General features: G+C 38.7%; 1 protein-coding gene across 1 annotated transcript; it reads right to left on the minus strand.

Annotated features, from left to right (window-relative positions):
* Nucleotides 1-2,281: 2,281 nt before the first annotated feature.
* LOC124168469 lies at nt 2,282-25,271 on the minus strand. The gene is made up of 4 exons (XM_046546774.1): nt 25,232-25,271; nt 5,093-5,302; nt 3,605-4,978; nt 2,282-2,298 (listed from the first exon to the last, which is right to left on the minus strand). The coding sequence occupies exons 1-4, from the start codon at nt 25,269-25,271 to the stop codon at nt 2,282-2,284; spliced, it is 1,641 nt and encodes a 546-aa protein (XP_046402730.1).
* Nucleotides 25,272-26,164: the final 893 nt, after the last annotated feature.

A 26,164-nucleotide genomic window follows, 5' to 3' on the forward strand; every position in this document is an offset into this window, starting at 1 on the left:
GTGAATCTGACAATCTCCTAGTGCCGGATGATGTACCAGGAATTTTAGGCGAAGAAAGGTCCAGTGATGACTCATCGCCGACGGACCACAGCGAGTATGAACCCAGCCCCAAAAGGTCGACTCGCCAGCACATCCCATTAGATGTTAAAGTGAAAGTTGTGAATATGGCTAAGGAACATCCTAAATGGAGCCTTGCCACCCTTCAAACCCTAGTTTCGGTGCATTTAAAACATAAGGGAATGCTAGCCATGTGGGAGAAAGATATAAAATCAGGGGGAACAAAACGCGACAAGCTGGAAATGATCGACAGATGGGTATACGATCGCTTTCTGGAAGCCAGAAACATGAATGAGCCGGTGATCATCCGGACTTTACAGGAATGGGCCGTTTCCGCGTCGTTTCAGCACATATCGCAAGAGTTTGAATTCTCTGCGAGTGCTTCATGGGTGGCATCTTTTAAGAAGATACACCGAATTGTACAACGCAAAATACGTGTCAACGAGTATGCTTTTATCGAAGAAATCCTGCAATCAGCAATGAAGTTTCAGAAGCAAGCAAGAAGCCTGATTTCAAATTATAATAAGGATTTCGTAATAAACACAGATCAGACCGGGTGTGCGTACAGGGTTGATATGTCGCAGCCGAGCAGTCGTTGTGTACGGAAGTGTCTGAGCACCGCTCGCTGTCACACACTCTTCCCTCGTTTCTTCTCGTCGTAAAATGCCATCTCAGTGCAATTCCTGCGGAAATGTAATAAAGCGTGGCCAGACGTCGGTTTTCTGCAATGAGTATAACAAGAGTTTTCATGCAGTGTGCCAATCATGTCGAAGGATGTATTGAAGTTGCTCGAGGATGGCCAGCAACAGCGGGGGAGTTGTTACAATTGCGATCCTGAGACTCTGAGGAATCGTCCAGATTGCGTGGCGAATGAAGCTGTACAACAGATAGCGTCTTGCAGCACTTCGGAGGATTCATCAGTGCTCCTGCTGCGCGAACTGTCGGAGAAGATATCGGTGGTGCAGAATGAGCAGAGTGAGTTAAAACAATAATTAATTCGTGGAATAGTGTCATTCACGATCACACGAAGACGCTAAGTGAGCAAACAAAAGCTAAAGAAGCAGTCCAATGTAACCTTAGTAAAGTGAGTGATGGATTAGATAAATTATTTGGGGAAAACGTTGCCTTGAGTAAACGAGTTTGTGACTTTGAGGACAAGTTGAATATTTTGGAGCAAGAGTCACTCAGGAATACTACCGAAATACATGGTGTTCCGATGTCAAATGACGATGCTCCTTCAGCAATCGTGTTTAAAACTGGTCTTGCCTTGGGTATTAAACTCGATGGGAGTGATATTGAAGCTGCATATAGGGTAGGGAAGAAGCATTCTACCCGGTCTAAGCATCCGCCGCTAGTTGTACGTTTTGCCCAGTCAAGCATAGCGGAAGAATTTGTTCGATCCAGGAGGGTGAAGAGAAATCTGTCACTCTCGGACCTTCACCTGAACACAGGGAATGTTAACGCGGCTAGCCCTATTTTTGTAAATGAAGCTTTAACACAAACAAACAGAAGATTGTATGCCCTAGCAAGAGACCTTCAAAGAAATGGTAAGGTAAAGTACTTATGGGTGCGCGGTGGTCGTATATTTGTTCGCAAAAGTGAAGGTGGGGATAGAATAAGCATTCGAAGTGAGTTTTTTATAGAAACCTTACAATGAGGAAGGGATCCTTGTTTACCAGGGACGGAAGATCGAAATGGAACAATTTGTGCATTTAATCAGCAACTTTCGATCTATTATCAGAATGTGAGAGGTTTGAGAAGTAAGTTAAAAATGTTCAACATCTCGTTAGGTGATATTGACCATGATATAATATGTATAAGTGAGACATGGCTAAGTAATTATATAAGTGATTCAGAGGTATGCATGAGTGGCAGATACAAATTACATCGGAAAGACAGAAATGAGAATTTGACTGGAAAAAACTAGTTGGTGGAGTAATAGTAATGTTGAAGGATACGTATAAGTCAATGAGGTTAAAAGAATTAGAAACATGTGATGAAAATATTTGGATCAAGGTGCAGGTGGAAAATAATAAATGGGTGTATTTATGTGTATTCTATTTCCCTCCAGATGCTATGCTTGAAGTGTATACTAATTTTTTTGACAGATTGACCTCTAGTGAAATTATTAATAATGAAATATTTATCCTTGGTGACTTTAATTGCTCATCATTCATGTCATCCTCTGAAACGAGAACACCATTATGTATTGAGTAGTTGATGTTCACGAACTTAATGGGTCTGAAACAGAAGAATAATGATGAAAATAGTTACGGAAAATTTCTTGATCTTGTTCTTACTAATGTGGCCGAGAGTAATATTGAGGTGATTCGCTGTACGTTGCCAGTGATTAAAGAAGATCACTATCACCCAGCAGTAACCGTTAATTATGACTGTGGTATCACAAAAAAACCAATAAATGATTTTGGCAATTCATATAACTTTAAAGTAACTACTTGAAATTATATGAGGAGCTGCGGAGTAAAGATTGGAACGCAATTTCATCTACTAGTGATGTCAATACTGGTTTGGAAATGTTTTACAGTTACCTAAATGAAGCGATTGATATATCTATCCCAAAATGTAAAATATTAAGGTACAAGTATCCTTCGTGATACATTCACGAAGTAATTAAAAAAATAAAGAAGAAAGATAGGCATAGAGTACTTTTCATGAAAACTGGGTCAAGTTATCACAAATCAAAATACAATACTTTAAGAATAGAAGTTAGAGAAGATATTAATAAAGCTATGAGTTTTCACTTGGAAAATATCAAACATGAAGTTGTTAACGGGAACTATAGTAGTTTTTGGAAATTTGTGAGAAAAAATAAGGCTAGTGGTCATATCCCTGAAGTGCTTACACTAAATGGTTGTGAATTTGCCTCACCAAGAGAAATAGTTAATGCATTAAAAGAATATTTTAAGTCTGTTTATGTTACTCAAGTGGATGACTCTAAGAATAAGTGAGTTAACGAAACTCAATGATTATGTAATTATTATTAGTATTAGCAAGGATGAAGTGCTTGAAGCAATCCAAAGTTTAGATACGAAAAAGTCTATTGGTCCTGAAGAAAGATTTGATGCTTTCCCGGCGAATGATGTGAGTAAACTTCTCTCGGGTTTCCCACCGGGTTAAAGGCTTCATAATGGCCGACGTTTCGAGCTCCGACTCGGCGCTCATCATCAGGGCTACTGGATGCTGTGATGCGGGAATGGGCCTGCTTATATGCTGCCCTCCTCCGGTCAGGTTCCTCGGGATTGGCTGGTAGTTTCCCGCCTGGTGGGATTGACTCCGGATTGGTCTGTCCGTCGTATCGTCCTTTCCCTGTATTCGGTCAGTTTTTTCAGAACGGGTTTTCAAGTGCTGCTAAGGGAATACCCTGAATCGCGATTAAAGTTCTTCCTCTCCAGTTTAATTTCGATGGCTTCTTTGGTGAGACGGTCCCAAAAACTTTTGGTATGACAAAGTACCTCTGTTTTTTCAAATTGAATTTTATGGGCGTGTTCGACACTATGCTCAGCAATGGCAGATTTTTCTAGCTGACCAAGCCTCAGATGCCGCTTATGTTCTTTAAGCCTGGTTTCAATGGTGCGGCCAGTTTCTCCAATATATGCCTCACCGCACTCGCAGGGGACACGGTAGACACCAGGAATCTTGAGACCGGCTGAGTCCTTCGCTCGTACCAGCTGTTCCTTCAATTTCATGGGAGGCTTGTGGATGGTCTCGATGTTGTGCCTCCTGAGTATCCTCGAAATCTTCCCCGAAACTGATGAGACATAAGGCAGGCACGCTCTTGCAACCGGCTTTTCTTTGTCCTCTATATGGCGCTTATCCCGTGGTTCGGAGGTCCTTTTAAGGGCCATGGAAATTTGGTGTCCATTGTAACCATTTTGTGCAAAGGTTTTCTTCAGATGTGCCAACTCCGAGGGTAAACTGTTTTGGTCAGAGATGGACATGGCTCTATGAAACAGGGTTGTCAGTACAGCTGAGCGCTGCGAAGGATGATGGTGACTGCCTCCATTCAAGTACAAGTTGGTGCTTGTCGGTTTCCGATAAACGCTGTGGCCAAGAGTTCCATCGCTCTTCCGTTGGATGAGAATATCCAGGAACGGTAGCCGGCCATCCTTCTCTAGTTCCATGGTGAAGGTGATGTTGGGATGCCGGCTGTTCATGTGCTCCAAGAACTGGTCAAGGTTGTCCCTCCCGTGTGGCCACACTATGAAGGTATCGTCAACGTACCAGTAGAAATACTTTGGGCGTAGCGGAGCTGAGTTTAAGGCCTTCTCTTCGAAATCCTCCATGAAGAAATTGGCGACGGCGGGGGTTAGAGGGGACCCCATGGCAACTCCCTCAGCCTGCTCAAAGAATTCACCGTTGAATTGGAAGTAGGTGGAAGTTAAAACGTGGTGAAATAATTTCACTGTGTCGGGTTCAAACTTGCGTTCCAAGAGACATAGAGTGTCAGTCAAAGGAACACGGGTAAAAAGTGACACTACGTCTAGGCTAACTAGTAGGTCTGTTTTTTCCACATGGATTTCACTTAGTGTTTGCACAAACTCCGCGGAATTCTTGATGTGATGTTCACATAGTCCCACGTATGGAGAGAGGATGTCGACGAGATGTCTCGCTAGGTCATAGGTGGGTGATCCAATGGCACTTACAATAGGCCTCAAAGGTGCTCCGTGTTTATGGATTTTCGGCAATCCATAGAGCCTCAGAGGAGCCGGTGCTTGTGGCCTCAGGCTCTTGACAGTTTCGATCGGCAGAGCCGATCCTTTGAGGAGCGTAATTGTCTTCCTCGTTATGCTGTCAGTGGGGTCCCGGGGAAGCTTCACGTAGGCCTTGTCCTGAAGTAATTCCGCTATCCTCTGTTGGTATAAGGTGGTCTCCATGAGGACAGTGGCATTGCCCTTGTCCGCTGGCAAGATAGTGATCGTTTTATTTTGTTATAAGGCGCCGAGTGCGTCACGTTCTTCCTTTGAGATGTTGGGTTTCGGCGGAACGGCCCTTTTCAGGACCATGGAGACCTCACTTCTCACCTCCTCAGCAGCCTCCCCTGGTAGTTTCCTAATGGCTTGCTCGACACCACCAATGAAGTCGCTGTAAGGTATCATCCTAGGTGCCGGGGCAAAGTTCAGACCTTTGGCAAGAATGGACTCCGTTGATTCGTCAATGTCCTGATTAGTCAAGTTGATCACCAAGCGTTTCCGGTCCAAGGGAGAGGTAGTTGTCTTGGTGACACCTTGAACGGAAAATAGAACCTGTTCTAATTTCGTTCATGCGTTCGCACAAGTTGATAACAGAGCCACCTGGTGGGAAACGACACATTTAGTTGTCATCTGCAGGGCTATTCCACGGCCGTCTTGGCTCTTCAGTAACTCTTTACGCGTATTTGTTCATATTTACTGTATCGTAAGTGCTTGAATCCTACCACAAACCCACCATTTGCATCTTCACTTATATTCGTATAGATTATCCCTGTATGTATGCCGGACATACCAAGTTTATGCCTATGGTATCTTTCTGATTGTATTATGCCGGAACAAAACAATCGATGAGGTTGTCGCAGAGTTTTCAACACGACATTTGTGAAATGTAACGGCTATCATACGACTTATAGAACACATTTAAACATAATTTATATCATACGAATTAACGACAATTCTACCTTTTATACGTCCGAGGTGGGAATGCGCTGGCCCACCACAAAAATACGACTCACATTACGCAAGTTCATAAATCGACAAGACCACTAAACCAACATCTTTTCCATCAACAGGAAATATCTTCTTAACTTTATAACCGTCCCGGACAAAAGTAGAACAAAGTATTAAAAATACCTACTCTCATACATCATCTACACTCAGTGAAACAGATGACAGAAAAATGTCTAGTAAACACGGCTTAAAAACAAGATGCGTCTACAAATTTTCAGCCTAAGTACTAACGTTGATAACGGTTTGAAATTATTAATAGAGTACTATTGAGATATAGCATTAAGCGAGCGATAACGATAAATATTAAATATAAATAAATATTACTGGCACGAAATGGAACAACTTCGGCAACTACAATGAAAACCACTGTTTCCACGGCAGCGCAAATATATTACCAGTATGTGAAATTTCCTGGTCCTACAGGAAACAACGAAAATGGAATTATTTTCTGGTAGGTATCGTCTGCTTCCTACCTAATGATACTGTTTTCACATTTAAATTTTGCGCACTGTAAAGGGAATAAACAAAAACTAAACGCCTCGCGTTACGAGAAAATGTGTGAAAACTTGTGCAAACGCATGTACCGTGTAACCGCTCATTCATTCTCCTCGTTCACGCAAACGTCCATGAATTCAGACATGCAAACAGACACGCATTCATACATTAACCCGTACAGGTTAATGCACCGAGTAACCAGGCCTTTATGTCAGTTGTTTAATAACTCTTTAAAAAGTAGAGTATTTCCCACAAAATGGAAAACTGCCAAGGTGTGTTCCATTTTTAAAAAGGGAGAACAAAACGACATAAAAAATATAGGCCTATAAGTATATTGTCTGTTTTTTTCAAAAATATTTGAGGGTATTTTATGTAAGCGTATTAACTTTCTCATAAAAAATCAGATAAGTGATACGCAACACGGCTTTATAGCTAATAGGTCAGTATCTACCAATCTAGCTATCTTAACTGATTATGTTATGAATTCCATGGATAGCGGTTCTCAGGTGGATGCAGTCTACCTAGACTTTAAAAAAGCCTTTGATACTGTAAAACATAACATATTGCTAAGCAAACTGAAAAGTATTGGCATTACGGGTTCTTTGTTAACTCTTTTGAGTTCATTTCTGTACGAAAGAAAACAATACGTAGTGTATCGAAACGTGGTGTCCGACCAATACTCCGTTATATCTGGTGTACCTCAAGGTTCGAACCTGGGTCCACTTCTGTTTTTGATATTTGTTAATGACTTGCCACAATGTATCCATCATTCAAGATGTCTAATGTTTGCAGATGATGTTAAACTATATACAAAGGTGAACAATTTACAATATTGCCTACAGATAGTCAGATTTAAACAGTCTGGTCACCTGGTCTCATGAAAATGGTTTATTTTTTAATGTTGATAAGTGTTTTGTTTTATCTTTTTCACGAAAAAAATGTAATCAAATACAATTACCATATGGAAGAATCCAAATTGAATAGGACTAATGAATTGAAGGATCTTGGGGTCACCTTTGAAAGCAAAATGTATTTCACCACACATATATTGAATATTAGCATAACTGCATGTAAACTGTTGGGCTTTATACACCGTATGTCAAAATATTTTGACTCTGAGATGGTACTTAAGACATTGTATTATTCTTATGTGAGACGTACGTTGGAATATGGGTCAGTTATTTGGAATTCCTATTTAAAGAAACATATTGTAATGCTAGAGCATGTTCAAAAGAGATTTTTAAGATTTCTATATTTTGTATTATATCATGTGTATCCGCTTTTCGAAAATTATGTTTGTTATAGTGATTTGTTAAGAGTGTTTGGTCTTCATACCCTGCAAAATATAAGAACCATAAACGATCTTCTGTTTCTGCATGATGTCATCAATAAGGGCCTATGTTATGAGTTACTGAAGGAAATAAAAATAATAGTTCCAAATGTTAATAGCCGGTTTAAAAGAACATTTTACGTATCAAAGGTTAAAACAAATTATTGTTCCAATACGCAAATACGAAGGATTTGTGTACTATATAACAAAAATTTCAACGATCTAGACTTGTATCAAAATAAATACTGCTTTGTAAAAGATGTTAAGAATATGTTTCGCGACTGTGATAGTATTTAGTTAATATTTTTCAGCATTTGTTATCATGATTGTTACTATTTCGTGGCTGTGACCAATTTATTTTCAATTTTTTTTGTATTTATATACCTGTATTGTTCGCCCTATAATTATGTATATGTTGGGCGAACATTAAAAATAATAAATAAATATGAAGAGGACGCTCTCTAGCAAAGTAGACAAAATTGTTAAGGTGGCTCTTGGGAGCGTGAGGAAAATGACACACTCATATACAGCGCAGTACGCTATTACTGCTTAAGGAAAGCTGTTTCATAAAGTTTTTTTGTGCATGCAGGAACCTGGAGGTGATTTTGGTCCGCGAGTGTGTGAAAGTGTGAAGAAAATGGAGAATGAATTTGGAAACGTTTCTGTCGTGTGTTCCAAATCTGGAAAACTTAGAACTGCGTTGTATATTAAGTTTTTAAAAAATGTTCTCCAGCCATACGTTAAAAACAATACATTGTTATTGCTTATCGATTCCTGGGGGGGGGCAAACTAATGCTGCCATTTACGATGAACTATTTATCGACGAGGAAGGAGAACCGTTATGCAGCATAAAAATTATACCACCGAAGTGCACAAACGTATGCCAGCCGTGCGATGTATATTTATACAGACAGATAAAACAGTTTATTGCACGAATCCAGAACTGCACCTTCCTTCTTCAAGGGCAAAGGGAGATTTCCTCACATGAGGATGGAATAAAAATTCATTCCATTGTTCATCATCAATTGTCCTCGCCAGCATTCAATAATATGCTTAGGTATGCTTGGTATGCGTCAAAGTTAGTAGAAAATAGAAGTGTTTTCAAGAACTTGCGGGAAATATGTTTCTCTGAAGACTTAAAAAAAAACGCGAGTGCAAATGCTCAGGTAGCAGTTTTATTAAATTTTCATGGTGCTTTTCAATTTTGTGCTTTTCTGGTTTTTTTGACGCATATCATCCGAGTTCATGTAAAGGGGAAATTAATAAATAAAAAAGGAAAAATTGGAGAAGGCACTGCCAATATCAGTAATATTCAATTCTTTTGTTCTGGTGCCCTATATTACTGAGGTATTTCCTAAAATAAATGGTCCTGTATACGGCAACAATTCCTCGCGGGGTTATACCTTATGGTCTCATGAAAGGAAGGGAAAACTGAATGATATCGTGCTGCAAAGAAAAGCACAAGGAAGTAGCAGAAAGTGGGAGTCTAGGTAGGCCATGGAAAAAGAAAAGAAAAGGGAAGGGATGAACCGACAAACCAATCTAAAAATGATACGATCGTATGGACATCGACTTCAAGCATTGCGGGCCATGAACCAATTTTAAGTTAGCCTAGTAGTATAATCCAGCTAATAAAAAGTTCATATGTGCCAAAAACTCCTTCCCAAGTTTATACAGTTTGTTTGAAAGCTCTTGCCCGCTAAATACGCAGAAAGAAGAAGACTGATATTGAGGGGAGGGTGAGTCAGGGGGAGCATACCTCGCCTAGCGATCGGTTAGGGAAGAAAGAATAGGGGATAATGGTTGACAGGGTGGTCAAAAATGACTTTTTGGACACTTTACACATTCCGAAAAAAATACAGAACTTCAACCTCCTATCCAGTTTATTAAGTGTTAAAAAAACGTTGTCCTATTCGTTCAGCCCGTCAACGATCCAAGTGTTGGGGACAAAATTTCTTTTCAAAATCCTACCTTCCGCCCGCCAAACAATAGTTGGGGTCCATTCGACGGCGAGCGCTATAATGAGTAACGATTCTCACTTCATTCTGAAAATTTAGCATGTTAAACATTTTAACAAATACCAAGCTAAAAATTGACTAATTGACAGCAATAAATGTAAGAAGAACAACGTTTAGCACATGGAGTACTCAAAATTGATCATGGAGGTAGACAGGTAAAACTCTACTCGAAGTAGGAACCTGGGAAACTCTTCGAATCCGGTATGTTTAAAATGTTTTGCTTCGGAAACGAGTTCCCTTTACTACGACGCCAGCATCAGAGTTATATCACTCCTATTTGGATGAATCTCGGCAACGGAAAGAATAATTCGAAGCAAGGTAAGCTAGCGACATGAATGTCAATTTAAGGCTTATTCTAAAAAAGCAGTCTGATAAAAAAAACGTGTAACGTCTGAAATCAACAAATCTGAAGAAGACGGAACAAAGTACAAAAAATGGAGAAAGTGGCAGACTGGAAAAAAATTACTCATTCCGAGCCTAGAACCCTGGCCTTTCAAAACAAAAGCACAATACGGTACCACTGGGCCAAATTGACCTTTAAATAATGGGCGAAATTTTTAAATTAAATTGAACGTGACCGTATTTTTAAATTTTTAAATGCTTTTTTCTCTCAAACCCGGGCGTATTTGGACAAAACCCTTCAGCAGTATTCCTACCTTAGTGTCTGCTTTCAAATAAAAAGGGTCTCATCTTCTTTCTTGACATCAGTTAGGCAAAGTCTCCTTGTTAGTACAACATTTTGATTCTCTGACTCTACAGCATTATGGATTGGTGCGTTCACATCTGGTAGTAATGTAGCATAAGATGAGGGACATGCTACTATTTTTTTAATGTATGACTTTACGCCTCACTACATTTCCTACTGAATTTCTCACCAAATATGAACGGGGACTAGAATGTCTATTCACAATAACGCCAGGCTCCCAGTTGTCACACTTACTTGTTTTAATAAGAACCTTTTCACCTATCTGAAAGGTAATTTCCTTTCGTATAGAGGTTTTATCATAATGCATTTCATTTGGTTTGACTTTGATTGCAACGCTTTTACCACATCCTGTGGTCTGATAACTTTGGGCTTAACCGTGTTGTAAGTAACAGGCATCTTTGTGCGAAGTAATCGAATAACCAGTAACTGAGATGGGAACCAGTCTAGTCCAGGCAGAGGAGTGTTACGTTATTCACGTAAAAGATTTCTGAAGTCGGTTTTTCCTCCTGACTCTTTTTTAGGATCATTTTACTAAGCTTCACCCCTATTTCTGCAAGTCCATTAGAGCGTAAGTATAGTGAAGATTACGTGTTCTCAGCTCTATTTCATTACTTTTATAATACGGCCTACACTCACAGGACCAAAATGGTATGCTATCTGCCAGGAGAACTCAAGGAAACCCATGAGTACTGAACACCATCTGCATAGCATCTATGACAGCTGATTCTATTTTGGACTTAAGTTTGCAAATATCAACACACTTAGAATACTTGTCTATGAGGACAAGATAACTTTTACCAGAATGGTCAGAAATATCTGCACCCACTTTTCCAAATGGAAGATTTGCCATAGAGTGGGTTTGCAATGGTTGCTTAAAATTGGCTGGGCGAAACATCTCACAGATTCCGCATGATTTTATGTAATCCATAATGCTATATGACATGCCTGGCCAATAAAATAACCCTCTACCTCTAGCCTTAGTTTTATTTTCTCCACAGTGACCCTCATGTAGCAACTTGAGGGCATAAGATCTCAAAGTACCTGGAACTACTACTTTTTCCCCTAGAAAAATTAAACCCTCTTCATAACAAATACCATTTTCAAGCTTATAATATGGTTTACACTCCTCAGATAACTTTTTATAAACTGGCCAGGCTGACTTACAAAATTGACTTATTTGACTCAAGACATTATCTTAGCCAGTTTCCAATTGAAATTGAGCCAGACACTCTTTTGACATAGGCAGATGCTTGCTAATGGAATGGACTACCTCTAGCATTTGTGGGAGCATCAGTGACATGGTCTGTAACATAAGAGCGTGAAAAATGGTCGACAAAATGCATAAGTTTACCCGGTAAATAAGTAACATTTAACTGATACTTCAATAATTTCAACCTTAGTCGCTGCAAATGAACAGCGCCAATTTGATATACTGGCAAGTCCATTGCATTTATACTACTTCTCCCTTGCTGCATGTCAGCCCCACTGATACTGAACTGGACAATAGGCTCAGGCCAGGCCGAATTTATGACACCACTGCATCTCTTTTGCCGCATTTCTTTGCTGCCCTACCACAGAGCTGCTGCAGCATTTGGGTATCCCCTCTCCCTTATGAATTTGAACTGCTTCTCCCTTGCTGCGTGCGTGCTACCCATCGTAAGTTTTGCCAACATATGGAACCCATCTACCGGACATATACGCGACCCCTGTTTTCAGTGGCAATGTATTTTTCTTAATTTAGCTTTTGGCAACACGTATATCTTTTCCCGCTCGTCAAGCTGTCGGTTGCCGTTATTTCTCTCAATTTGCTATGAGCAAAACACGGGTGGTGAGCGTAGGTTTTGGCATGAAAAGATTGGTGGCATAAATATTTTCCCGGTACTTCGACGGTTGTAAACGGCAAGAATTAATCGAAATTAAGGTGAAGGGGAGAACGAGGTTGGTGGTGGTGACTGCAGTCAAAATTGGAAGTAAGCGTTTTAACTTCTGTGATGGCGTGTTTATTCCTTCCATGTTTAGCCATGAGAACGTTGACATTGAATTCGTGTTTTAATCCAGGCACGTTTAAGGATTTCAAGCTCCTTTTTCGGGGGTCATGCAGCCAATAACGAATTCTTCCTTCAACGCCTTGGCGACTGCCATCCACTTTTCCTGCCTCATGGATACCCCGGACGAGGAGGAGAATACACCAACCGGTCATCAATGCCGCGGATGCCGCGCCGTCCGTTAGTCATCCTGCGGAGGAGCGGGCTCGGTGAGCTGGAGCGGGATTTCGAAGAAATAAGGAATGCGGGTGGGTTTCGCTATAGTGCAATGTATATTTACTGCTTATACTTATTAGTTACTGCTGATAGTTTTGGAAGCTTGCGTGGTTTTCGTTTGGAGTTCACACATAGCCTAAGTAACGAGTCATCACTTCGTATTTCATTGAACTATGATGCAAAGCGCATGCTTCCTCAATGATAATTTAAATTTTGCTTTTTATAATTTGAATGCTTATAACTTATAAGCCAAGTAAAGGAAAGTTTTTTTTAAATGTGCAATTCTGCTAATTTGATTTTGAGTTGAGTCGTTTGTGACTCCCATCAGTCATGTTTCTTCTCTGTTGCAGGAGTATCTAACTTCCATGACTTTTTTCTTTTGGAATATTTTTGTATGTGCTTTTAACAGTTATTAATTTATCGATGTATTTTCATGTTCAAATAAATTGTGTCTTGAAAAATTTTGTGGTCATTGCAGTTATAACTATTGTTGATCGCAATCACCTGTCCACCCTTTATCTTTTATCATGCATAAATAACTGTGGGAGAAATTTGTTATGTGATCAATTATCATCCACTGCTGGCTGAGTTGCGCAAGTTGTTAATTTACTGTGTTTCATATGATTTGACAAGGGAATTTTAATGGATGGGTAGGAGAAATGTATTCAGCAAAACAAGGGAGTTTCAGCCGGGCATACAAGGAAGTTCCAGTCTAGCTATCCGATGGAGTTTAAGCATAGCTGGCCAAGGGAGTTTTAGCCTAGCTGGTTACCAAGGGAGCGTCACTCTAGTTAGTAGCCAAGGGAGTTTCGAAGTAAGGGGGGTATGTACAGTTCAAATGGGTGATGGGAGCAGACCAGCCCTCCGGAACTAGGGCTTTAGGCATGTTCCTATTTTGAAGCCAGCTCAGAGTTCTGGCCAGTAGAGGCGCCACTAGGCGAAGAGCCCACCGGGAGCATTACGTTGCATTGCGAAGCATTGGATTTTTTTGGCAATAGATACTGAATTTAACACTAGAATGCCGAAGGGTGTCATTATGACACCCTACACGTACATTTTTTTTACGGAGCTGGCCCTTAGAGAGTGTTGTAGAAAAAAATCTTTCGTGACTTTTATTCATTTTTAGATCTTAACAAAACGACAGTAAAAGGGATATCCCCCATAATTTTTTTCGTCTCAAAAATTCAAATTTACCTTCAATGCCGGAGGGTGTCATTTTGACACCCAGTATATTATATCACTTCTTTCTTCGGTTTAGGTGTCTCGTGGGATGCGGCTTGATAATTATTCGTCAAATTAGTATAGTGTAGTACATTATCTTCATGTGTAGTACCTTTATGTATAGTATAGTATATTTTAGTATAGTATATTACCTTCATGATTGTTTGTCTTACATAATTTCCATGAGCATCGGCTGTATACTACTTTTTTCAAAAGTTTAGTAGCTAGTAAGGTAAGTATATTCCGCTGCCTTTTGCAAATGATTTGCCTTGAAACCAGCTAATTTTTTTTACCGAGGCGACACTTATATGCCCTGAAACATTGCAGTAAAGTGACGCGCGCGACAATGCAGTTAGCTGCTGCCGAGCCTCTGTGTTCGGCTGCCTGGCTCGCGCGCGTGTTTGGCGGACTGGGTCGCCATGGTCGCGACCTGCTGCTTGACTTGCCTCGGCAGTTCTGTCTTGATAATGGCACTGCATAGACGTGTTACGACGGAGCAAAGTATTGAAATGCCAAACGATATTTCTGGAGACGTGTCGGAGAAAGCGTCTGATGCAGATGTTGAGTCGGGCAACGATTGGGTTGCACAGGAGGTGCAATTTAGATCATACAAAAATGATGAAAATAGTGAGCACGGTCAGTCTCAGTGTTTTGTATATTTCAGTTTAGTAATTTAATCACGAAAGATACACATATTTATTTTACAATACGCATGTACACATAATTGAATTACTGGATATGCACTGGTTATCGGACAGAAAAGAAATTGTGCGTGGTCGTGACATGGTGTGCCGATGTGGAAGGGGCTCTTCAAGGTGACGTCAACTCCTTGTTCAAGATCGTAAGAAGGAGATGGCCATGCTGAGGAATCATAACCTGGGCCTAACATAACCACTGACGAACAGCTGTTTCCAAGCAAAGCTTGATGTCCATTCAAGCAATTCATGGCACCAAAGCCTGATAAGTATGGGCATAAATACTGGTTTGCAGTATATAAAGACAGCATGTATTTGGTAAACTGATTCCATAACTTCCAGATTGACCAGAGGCGTCAAGGACGGCTCTCGTCAAGCTGGCGATCGCGTTTCAGATCATGCTGTATTGAAACGTATGCAACCCTACATGAGCAAGGGCAGGAATGTAACCACTAGCATTTGTTTCACATCACTTTTGCTAGCTCTGCTCGAAACAAAAGGGTACTTGCCTTTCGGGAACCGTAAATAAGGGAAGAAAGGAAATACCTGGTGAAATAAAATCTTCTCGGGAAGAGTTGTAATCAACTAAATCGAACAAAAATGGTGACGTAACACTTACTGTTCATCACGACAAACAGCAAAAAATGTGTTCTTGTTCTATGATCTCTTCGCCCTCATATTTACATTAGTTACAACTCTAAGAAATCGCCCGAAACAGTAAGGTGTTGTAATGAGATCAACTTTGAAGTAAATATTATTGATCAGATGGGGTGGAAATACTTGGTCTGAACTAGAACCAGGCGATTGCCTGTTTTTTTCTTTACAGAATACTTTTGACTTGGACACTAGAAATTCCTGAATACTATATATAAGGAAATAACTTCACAAAAGATGTCCCGAATTATTTTTACAAAATTTATCAGAATAGCTTGCTTTCCCTTACATTGAGTCAACGAATATCTGGCAACCAAATCCAGAACTGACTAGGGATTGTCAAGTATAGATAAAATGCAATGAAAACAGAGTTGCTTTTTGTAAGCTTAGTGAAAAGTCAGTAAACCTAAGGCCAAAACAGACCAAAAGTGCGAGAATGTAGAGAATCTACTATTTTGATGAAGCTTTTCGTAAGTCTGTATGAAAAAGCATTCGATTTCTTTTTGGGTTCATACGAGGTTTTTATATTTTATTTTTAAAAATTTCGTAGTTTTGTGACCGAAATGGTTTTATTTTAATTTTCGTCTTTTGAAGCACACTTCTACATTCTATGACGAAAAATTAATGAAGAAAGTTAACAATAATAATAAAAAGAAAAACAATGTCCTTTTTAATTTTTTCTATCTATTCAATCCTGTCGTATTCATTTTAATTTTTTATGCACATAAAATTTATCCAATTACAGTGAACAACAAATACTTATAAAAAAGTATTCAATGATTATATATAAGTATTATTACACCTTCAAGCGTCCTCCGACGTTTCAGCGCAATCTTTTCGATGGATACCGCATTCCAGGAGAGTATTTTTTTGTAAAAAAGTTTTTACTTCAGTGATACTCTATTAAAACATAAAGTTTTTTTTTAATATTAGGGCAAAAAATCAGTATTAAACTAAAGTTGATACTATCTACTCCAAAATAAACATAATCTGCAACGTTAAATGCATATTAAAGCATGGGTGTCAAAATGACACCCTCCCGGCATTCTAGGGGATACAAATTTCCTGGCATTCTAGTGTTAAGGTGAAAACCGTCTATACAATACATTATTTGTAATGCAAATAACATCCAGATTAAATGCTCGAGTTAGGTGTACGTTAAGGAATGCAATTATTTAACCAAGCGGAGAAAAGGGATAGTTGTTAGGGCGACGAAACCGGGAAGGAAATTATTATGTTCGCTTTAGCACTGCGGTGAATTAGAAGTCAACATAAATTAATAAAAACGTGCCACATTAAATTGAGGTCGAAATGGGTCAATTGCTCCGGAAACCAGTAAAATTCTACGAGTGAAGCCAGGGGGGCCAAATTGCGCATAAGCCATGTTACCGGGACCCGCTATAACACAGTCTTCTGAGGCAACGTCCAATTTCTGATCTTTAGTCATTAAATAACGACTTGAGGCATTTTTCGCGGTAGTTGCGATAAAATTAAATAGTACATGCCCAATAAATTAATTCATGCTGGATTATAGCCGTTGTGATCCGCAGGAAGACAATTAACAATGCACAGTGGTCCCGAATCTAAAAAAGATGGCCAAAAGTCGTTTTTTCGAATTTTTGCAAGGAATTTTTGAACCTTATATTCGGATTTTACTGGATATGGTCTACAAAATATACTACTAAGTTAGCATTTTTGTCCATCAGAGCGGCTGCAGTGATCCGTCATACATGGAGCATTCACCGTAAAAATGACAGTTGCGTGAAATCGGTCGATTTTGAAGAAGTTCAGCGTCATGCAGGACAACCTTTACAAGATATATTTAGGCAAAAATATTTTCAACTTCATATATAAATATTTTTACATAGTGGGACCTAAATTTTATTCGGATTTTACTATGTTTACTATTTCATATATATTTTTTAACTTTCAGTGTTTTTTACCCGAATTTTCAAATACTATGTACAATATCGTTTAGAGGACCACGTTCCTACGCGTCATCTTTTGCGCCAATACAAAGGGAAAAGTATATTCTACGCAGTAATAAATAAATTTTTTGCTACTAGTAGCTACTCCGACCTCTGCATTGATTTAAATACAATGATGCAATGCGCTGACGCGGGCGGCGGCCTGGCTGGCGCGTGGTAGGGCTCGAGGAGATCCAGTATTTATGGGTGTTATTCAACGTTGTTGGATATTTTATTTCTATAACAAATACTTATCCTATAAATAAACATCTCTTGTCATACGTAGAACGTTTTATCATTAATGGTTTCCAGTTGACCTTACCTTTTATTTACGCGTGTCCATGCTCTCATAAAATTTGCTTAAGGATTCGAGAGGAAGGATATATTTATGGAACGAAAGTTCTCAGCTGTGCTTATAGTAATCCTCAAATACTTGAATGCATTCAGAACAAAAAAGAATCCCTCAAATGCTACTCCACCCTTTCCTTCCGTTAGACGGATTAGTTTTCGCCCTCACGCGGCACATTGTCCCTCTGTCGCCTCCTTAGCGGCCTCCTCAACCACATGCAGGGCAAACGACTGCCGAAAAGGCCTAGGCTATTTATTGCGCCCATCGGGAAAACACAAGCACCGCTCTCTGTACACTTGTTATGAATTGCACTTTGGCCACCGGGGATGAACGGAGTAAGCCTTTTCACCCTTCAAATGTGAACTTTCCTAGAAAATGGAGATACTAGCATTGTGAACTTCACACTGTGGAAAACCCAAATTACTTATAGACATCGCTTGCCCGAAATTTTCTCGCCAAAACTCAGTTTTACTCAGATTTTTCCAAACGAAAGACATGAAAGTGAGTTTCATCAAGCGTGAAGATAGTCTTGAAAAAGTCGAGTATCCTCGAACTTTTGTAAAGAAGACTTGTAGGGTTGAAGAAAAGGGCCCATAGTATTTTAGTTTGATAACCCCTGCCAAACAATTTTGTTATTACTTTTGGTGCAATAAAGGTATTTGATCTTGAGATGCATGAAAAATTTCTTGAAAGTGGAAAAGGGTCCGTATCGTTTAAAAACCAATACTTATTGGATTGCTGGAGCAACAAGTTAGAGTTAGATGAGGACGTTAATTCAAAAGTTATCCTATAAACATTTGCGGAGAAGTGTTTTTTTTCTCAAATTATCTTCGCCGGTGGAAGGAAAGCAAAAGATATGACAGGTTTTTCAGAAGCAAGTTCGCTGATTTCCTAAATTAGAAGTTGAAATTTCCTTCGATTGTATTTAAACGTCAACCCACTACATTCAGTAAGTATTTAATGGGGAATTTGTGATGAATTTAAAGTGATATTCATTCTACTCAATTCAATGTGTTAATCAAAATTGCTTCTTTTGAAGGTTCATCAGGTTTATTGAAATTGGTCGAACAAAAAAACAATTTGAGAAGTCCAGTGAAAGGGCCAAGAGATGGAAAACGGAGGATCTTAGAGCTAGCACATCGCCAGCAGAGCATCCATTAGTTATCGAAGCAAAGGTGATGAGTTCGTGGCGAAAATAATAAAAGAGGTGACAACAACCACTCTCTCAAGAGCGCGGCGAGTGTTATCAAAATGGGGAGCCAAGGAGGTGAGGCAAAGTCAAATCTCCTAGGAAGAAGCCCTTTCCATGATCGTTTTTGGTAATTTCACGAAACATCAGTACTTGCTCCTCCGACGGACATCTAAAGAAGCTGCCCTTCCTGTTGGCCACTTGTCCGAGGAGGCATTGGAGACGAGGAAAAAGGACATGAGAAGATTCAGGGAGCACCATGCAAGGAAATTTTCCTGGATAGCAGCGAATGAGGACCTGTTTAAAAGATTACTCCTAACTTCAGATGCAATGATATCAAGTATTTCTAAGGTTCAAAGAAGGAAATTACTGCAGTTACCAGTCCAGGTAAAGAGTTTATTAATCCTGGAAGAATTGAGTGAGCAGAGTGATGACGACAGAGATGAGGATTTGTCGGATAGTGATTATGAATGTATTTAAATTTTTTTCGTAACAATGACTGAGAAAGATAAGAAAAAATGTTAACTTATTTGTTTGATCATTAAAAAAACCCAAATGAATAGAAAATCTCATTTAATTTTTCGTCCCAAATCATGTGCCCGTAAAATTGATGCGCCACCGCGTAAAGAGCTTATTGCAAGCGTATCAATAAATCTGGCGTTAAACTTGAGTTATAGGAGTTATGAAATATTATTTATAACATTTCAATTATTGTAATAATGCCTCCGTTGAAACTTGTGAAATAAGGAATCCCGTTTAAAATTGCTTCCAAATCCATTGGCACGTTTCAAGGAACTATAAAATTGTCTACTTAATTAGAATTTGATGTTATAATTTTTTAAACAATTAATACAGTACAATAATATTAATAATAGACTTATAATATAAATTTCCAAATTGTATTAACTTATTATTCGTATCATATACGATACATATGAGAAAGTAGAAAATGTTCTCTTGGTTCAATCAAAATCAGTTGTTCAAATATTGTCCAAAAATTAGCAATGCAGTCATTTTATATGCATATATTTATATGTTTTAAATAACTAATTCAGTTTTATGATATGTATAATTTGTATTTACTATCGCCTGGATAATCTCAAATTCCAATGTTAAAAAAATTAATTGTTTTAACAATATTTGAAATACCAATTAAAGTATTGCAAATACATTAAAAATAGTTATAAATTCAGAATAAACGGGTCAAAAAAAATAATAATAGACCTTTAAGTCAAATATATACATAATAACAACGGCGTAATTAATTTTAGCCAGCTTTTTTCGATTTGGGTCCACTGTGCAACGGCCGATGAGGTGTTCAGTGAAACATATTTGACTAAAAACTTACTCGGAAAACGATGTCTGGCAATTCGAAAATTGCATTACTTTTAACTTTCTGAGTCTTAATCTGGAAATGAAAGATCGATTGAACATGCTACTATGAAATCGTTATTTCTTCTCCGAACATAATTCGAATTAGATCGTCGCCACTGAACTTGTCATGAAATGCTCCTGTAGGATATAAATATGGACAATAACCCCAAATTAAAATAATTTTTTCAATGGCACAACACGGAAATGCCTTAACACTTAAATTTATATGATTCCATTTCTACTGTCAAAGCCCCTGAAAAAGAGCGATGCCACCTCTTGTAATGCAAATTAGCGCTGAACTCAAACACGACCGAAAAATTAATTAATCACCGCGTTTCCGTATAAATTATTAAATATTTATAATCTAAATCCTTGGAAAAAAATCCATGCGAAAAATCCAAAACATTTTGATTGTCAAAGAAAAACATAATCAAATATAAACATTTATTTAACAGCCAAATTTCAAAACATGAATTCATGTTACATAAATTCAGGGTAAAATCCTTTCGAGGAATAGCTTTTTGCCATTAATTCCGTATTTTTGGCTTCGACGGGACTTTGAATAAAGAATATTCCATGTTGGAACTGCCATAGCCGGTGGAACAATTCGGCACAACACAGGACCACGGGATCTCTCCGAAAGAGATAAACAATCGGAATTAAAAAAAAGAAAACGATTTCTACGTTCACTATATCAAACGAACTATATTTCTGTGGTAAATACCCTCCGTAGCTCGCTCAATCTTCAAATTGAAGTTTTTTACACATGTGCTCTTGATCGCAATTAACGCTGAATCATATCCTTAGGGCTCTTGAGATTGGGCTCTTCTACTGGTGGCGCTACCCCCAAACCAAATTGGAGAACGCATGAAATGGCTTCAAAAAAGGAACATGGATTCCAATGGGCTGGGATAGGGAGTTCCAGTAGGCTGGAGCAGACTCAAAATGATGCGAGTGCTCACGCGCATATTTTTGGTGAGTGACTCGCAGGTAGTGTAGTGGTGTAGCCGCCACCTGCACTACCTGCGCCCAGAATCCTAGTCCGTCTACAGAGTCATCTGTAAGGCCGTTTTCTACACTACTTCCTCATAGGGAGTGATGAAAGGAGAATGACTTTCACCTACTGTCACTTTTAAAGGTGTGTTTAGAATAAATATTTTCATGCATGCTAATATTATTTCTGTTCCTGCAATTTTAAGGGTAGAACATACCAGTGATATTTTTTGCTAGCCATGTATTCTATTACGACCAAATATGATGCTCATGGATTAGTATTAACATAATATAATTAAATCATCCTATATCTGCTCTAATACACACCTTAGATAAATTACCACCAGCCGCCACTGCTCCGGGGCACGGTTGAAGTTTTTAGCTTTCCAAAAGATTCTGAGTTGAAGAAGAAGTGCATTTGGGCGATAAAAAGAAACAATTTCACCCCTAGCTTGACCTATGGCGTGTTATATATACGTCAGCTTTCATCATTTCAAATTATCTTATGTTGTAGTTAAAAAAACAATATTCAGCTATACAATTATTTACTATATTTACGAGCCTGGTAATTTGATTTCTCATGCAGAAATACCAAAAATTGGAAATAATGTGACCTAGTAAGTTACATAGTCTTTTATTATTTATTAATTTTAGGTTTGTGAACTTCATACCTTGTGGTATCAGAAGATAATTTGTGGCCTTGGACGAGAATACGGGGAGAAAATTCTTGTTGAATTGAAGGTGCCCAGATTGGAGGAAGGTACCATTGCTTAACTGTTACCTGTCGTCAAGAAGACGGACATTGTGGCAGAAGTGACATATAGATCTATAGTGGATGTGGATTTGTTTTGGGCAAGTGGATGCCGTGATAGTGGGCGTTCATCGGAGAAAGTATTGAAGATAGTTATTATGTATCGACCAGTCCTCTTTTAAATAATTTTCTATTCGAAAAAGAATAAGAGTAATTGTTTCGCCAAATTAGATGTGGGCTAGAAGAGAAAATTGGAAATATTATTTTGACTGACTAAAGAAAATACATAATATCTGTACGTATTGTATTTCTGTGTTTTTTCTTTCTTGCCCCTTAAAATTTCCTGTTTCATCGGCAATATTTATTGAAAAAATCTTATTTCGTCAGGCTTTAGGGTAAGCTTTCAATGCTCATGGGCTATGTGATGTCTTATTTAGTGTCAAAATTAATAAGAATTTACTCTTATTAACATCTTAAGGTTTCCAAGTAAGTACGAACCACTTAAGAATGCTGCATGCTATCGATGCGTGAATTAGCCATAAGAATATCATTTTTCGCAGAGTTACGAGTTCGTATTTAGTGGCCGAGTAAGTTTTTATCGGTCGTGAGTATTTCGTGGTAATTAGATTTCATGATATAGTATTATTTACCTATTGAGAACTTACAATTCATAACGTTCTCTGCTGGCATCATGGCGTCTCTATGGTCGGTAGCTATCGATTGTGCTGCGTTTGATACCTTTTGCGATCGTGCAAGTTATGATATATCTAATTTTCGATCTAATCGATTGAGATTAGCCTGAGTGCTGTGTTCCTGCGCGCTTCGAATCCTTACGTACGCGCTTCGTAGCGGACATTGACATGCTCCGTACGCGCTTCGTCGACAGGCCTTGAATGGATATTGTGGATTGACGAAAAGCGACGGAGCGGCATAGTTTCCTCATAGTCAACGGATAATATCTACATACGATTTTCATGGTTAAATAAAAAACACAGTACTATTCCACAACCTTATATTATATTATATTATATATATTATATATAGGCAATATATATTATATATATTATATATGTATTATATATTATATATATTATATTAATATAAGGTTGTGGAATAGTACTGTGTTTTTTATTTAACCATGAATATCTCATCGTTCCACCAAGTAACGCCTAAATCTGTTGATTTTATCTACATACGAGTTAGATACGGGGGCTCTGTACCGTCTGGAAATCGACTTAACTCAAAATCAAATTAGCCAAATTGCACATAAAAATTCTCCTTTACTTGCCTAATTAGTTGTATGGTGCATTAATGTGAAGCATTCAAATTATAGAAAGCAAAACTTAAATTATCACTGAGGAAGCATGTGCTTTGCATCATAGTTCAATGAAAAACGAAGCGATGACTCGTAACTTAGGCTATGTGTGAACTCCAAACGAAAACCACGCAAGCTTCCAAAACTATCAGCAGTAACTAATAAGTATAAGCAGTAAATATACATTGTACTATAGCGAAACACACCCGCATTCCTTACTTCTTCGAAAGCCCGCTCCAGTTCACCGAGTCCGCTACTCCGCAGGATGACTAACGGACGGCGCGGCATCCGCGGCATTGATGACCGGTTGGTGTATTCTCCTCCTCGTCCGGTTTATCCATGAGGCAGGAAAAGTGGACGGCAGTCTCCAACGCATTGAATGAAGAATTCGTTATTGGCAAAAGATATACGTGTTGCCAAAAGCTAAATAAAAAAAAATACATTTCCGCTTAAAACAGGGGTCGCGTATATGTCCGGTAGATGGGTTCCGTATGTTGGCAAAACTTACGATGGGTAGCACACACGCAGCAAGGGAGAAGCAGTTCAAATCCATAAGGGAGAGGGGATACCCAAATGCTGCAGCAGCTCTATGGTAGGGCAGTAAAGACATTCGGCAAGAGAGATTCAATGGAGTTATTAAGTTGGCCTGGCCTTTGAGCCTACCGTCCAGCTCAGTGCCGGTAGAGCACATGTGCAGCAAGGGAGAAGCAGTTCATCCCATGAGGGAGAGGGGATACCCAAATGCTGCTGCAGCTCTGTGGCAAGGCAGTAAAGACATGCGGCAAGGGAGATGCAGTGGTGTCATAAATTCGGCCTGGCCTGAGCCTATTGTCCAGTTCAGTATCAGTGGGGCACATATGCAGCAAGGGAGAAGCAGTTCAAATGCAATGGATTTGCAAGGGAGAATGGCATCAGAATTTCGGTTGAGTGCTCTTTTTCTTGTTGAAGACAAGGCAGTGCAGTGCAGTTACAAGGTTATTTCAAGGCAGTGTTCACACATTCAGTGGAGTATCACCTCAGAATCAGCCCTGTTTCAAGGGAAAAATTTTTACTTGAGGTGGGACAACATGATGTCCACAAGGTTCGTTCCGATTTCGTATCTGGTGGAATCCTGATTCACGTTCGCAGACAGAAGGAAAAACACGAGCAAGATCTAGGTCATGGAGTACACACTACATTAATCATAAACTAGGCGTCTGAGCTCAAGGCAGTAGAATAACACGACAACAAAATGGCGAAGCTAGTGGAAAGCGGAAGTGTCCGATTATTCAACGGAATTGGAGGGAGAAGTTTACGAACTTATTTCTTAATTTAAAGAGTTAATGAAGGATGAAAAAATAGTATTTACGCAGAAATATATAATTACGATTGAAATTATGATTCAGTGATATATACATGAAATGATTTTTCAGGCGTCATGTGTGTGAGATCTTGAAGACCTCGTGAAGTGTGAGGTCATCAAGACTACATGAAGTATGCGGTTTTTAAGACATCATTCATGTGACATCATGAAGTGTGAGGTCTTCAAGACCTTTTCATGTCTCTTAATGTTGAGTCTTAAAGGAGTCCTACGTATGAGTTTATATAAGAGATCATTATGAATACTGTGTTGACTGGTTTTTTTTTATAAATATCATATCATCATGCTTTAAACTCTTGCGCAAACGTCTATAAAAAGCTACGAGTACATAAGATTAACATCCCTACTGGGAGTACAGGGGAGTACTATACCTAATACAATCCAAATGTAGAGGCCTATATCTGGTAAACAGCAAACCTAATGATTTCTCATGAACCAAATGTATGTCTATCATTAGTGTACATCAAGCAAGGACATTCAAGCTCTGTAAAGTTCACCTGACTAGAAGGTGAGATACCAGAGAGACTGACTTCTACATGCAGATTTTGATATATAATGAAAGAAATAGATAAAGTAAAATGGAATCTGATGCCAATTGGAGAAAAAGATGCGTAAAATATGGCTAACAATAAGTGCAAGATTTAGAGAAATTAATAGGAATCACAAAAAACACTGATGTAGTGCAGATCTTATTGTGCAATTATTGTGCAGATGTTATTTAGGTTTACTCGTGCAAAGTCATTCTCATTCTCTTCAGAGATGACTAAATCACTCACCTTGTCCATAGAAACACTTATCATTCACACTTCCACTCATATTAGATATGCCACAATCTGAAAAAATATACATATCTATCTAAATTAATGATGAAAAGTTTAAATTCCACGAAACTATCTGTTTAAGGTAACATAATTTCAGGAATGCACTTTTTGTAAGACTTGCCAAATGAGGTCAATGCCGTATTTTTGTTAGAAGCACGCGACTTATTTTATGAAACTGCTACCACAAAAACATAGTGAATGATTAACATATAAAATCAATCCCTAGCATCCTAACAAGCGGATAAGGTTTCCATGTGAAACGTATCCTGCAACTAATGCAATCGTAGTATACATCGTAGATATTCATGGCCCATATCGACAATGGGGAACATGCATGGAATTTGTTCATCATGGTAGTTAGTCTCATTGAATAGATAATTTTCTCACGAGTCCAAATATATATGTCAAAACTCTCCTAGTACTCAACTAACGTCAATAAAGCTATTTAAAAATGCTCGAATATCGCTTGAAGTCACGTGACCTAAAACGCCTTCTGACGTCATCGCACAGAACACCATTCACTTCGCTAAGAGAGTAGAGTGGCAGAGCCTTGAATGCAAGATATCGAAGTAAAAATCTTCGTCGAGCTTTGTATTAGTTCCTTAAAGGACAAATTGATGTAAGAGGGATTTAAGAAAGCAAAATACCTCAGTTTACTTTTGGCCGACTTTCTTATGGCGGGTGATTTTCTGAAAAACAGTTATTACTTCGTCACTAGCGCAATGCGGGAGTAAAATAAGGCAGGTATATAATCATGCGATAAATGAAAATTATTTTACGAACGTTTTTAAATATTTATTTATTGTCCATTAAGATTTATTCTATCCATTGCTAGCTGAAAATCTATCTTATGTATTTACTTAGTTACCTACCATACGGAACTTAGAT

This window comes from Ischnura elegans, chromosome 1 (assembly GCF_921293095.1).
Source record: "Ischnura elegans chromosome 1, ioIscEleg1.1, whole genome shotgun sequence".
NCBI classification, from domain to species: Eukaryota; Metazoa; Arthropoda; class Insecta; order Odonata; family Coenagrionidae; genus Ischnura; species Ischnura elegans.

Bases quoted from the DNA above. Each gene is read 5' to 3' on its own strand.
- LOC124168469 (XM_046546774.1), bottom strand. From the start codon at position 25,271: ATGAGTGGAAGTGTGAATGATAAGTGTTTCTATGGACAAG. The intron at 5,303-25,231 runs GTGAGTGATTTA...TTTCCGTTCAAG, and splicing joins TAAGTGTTTCTATGGACAAG to GTGTCACCAAGACAACTACC. The intron at 4,979-5,092 runs GTGAGGTCTCCA...CTATCTTGCCAG, and splicing joins GGCTGCTGAGGAGGTGAGAA to CGGACAAGGGCAATGCCACT.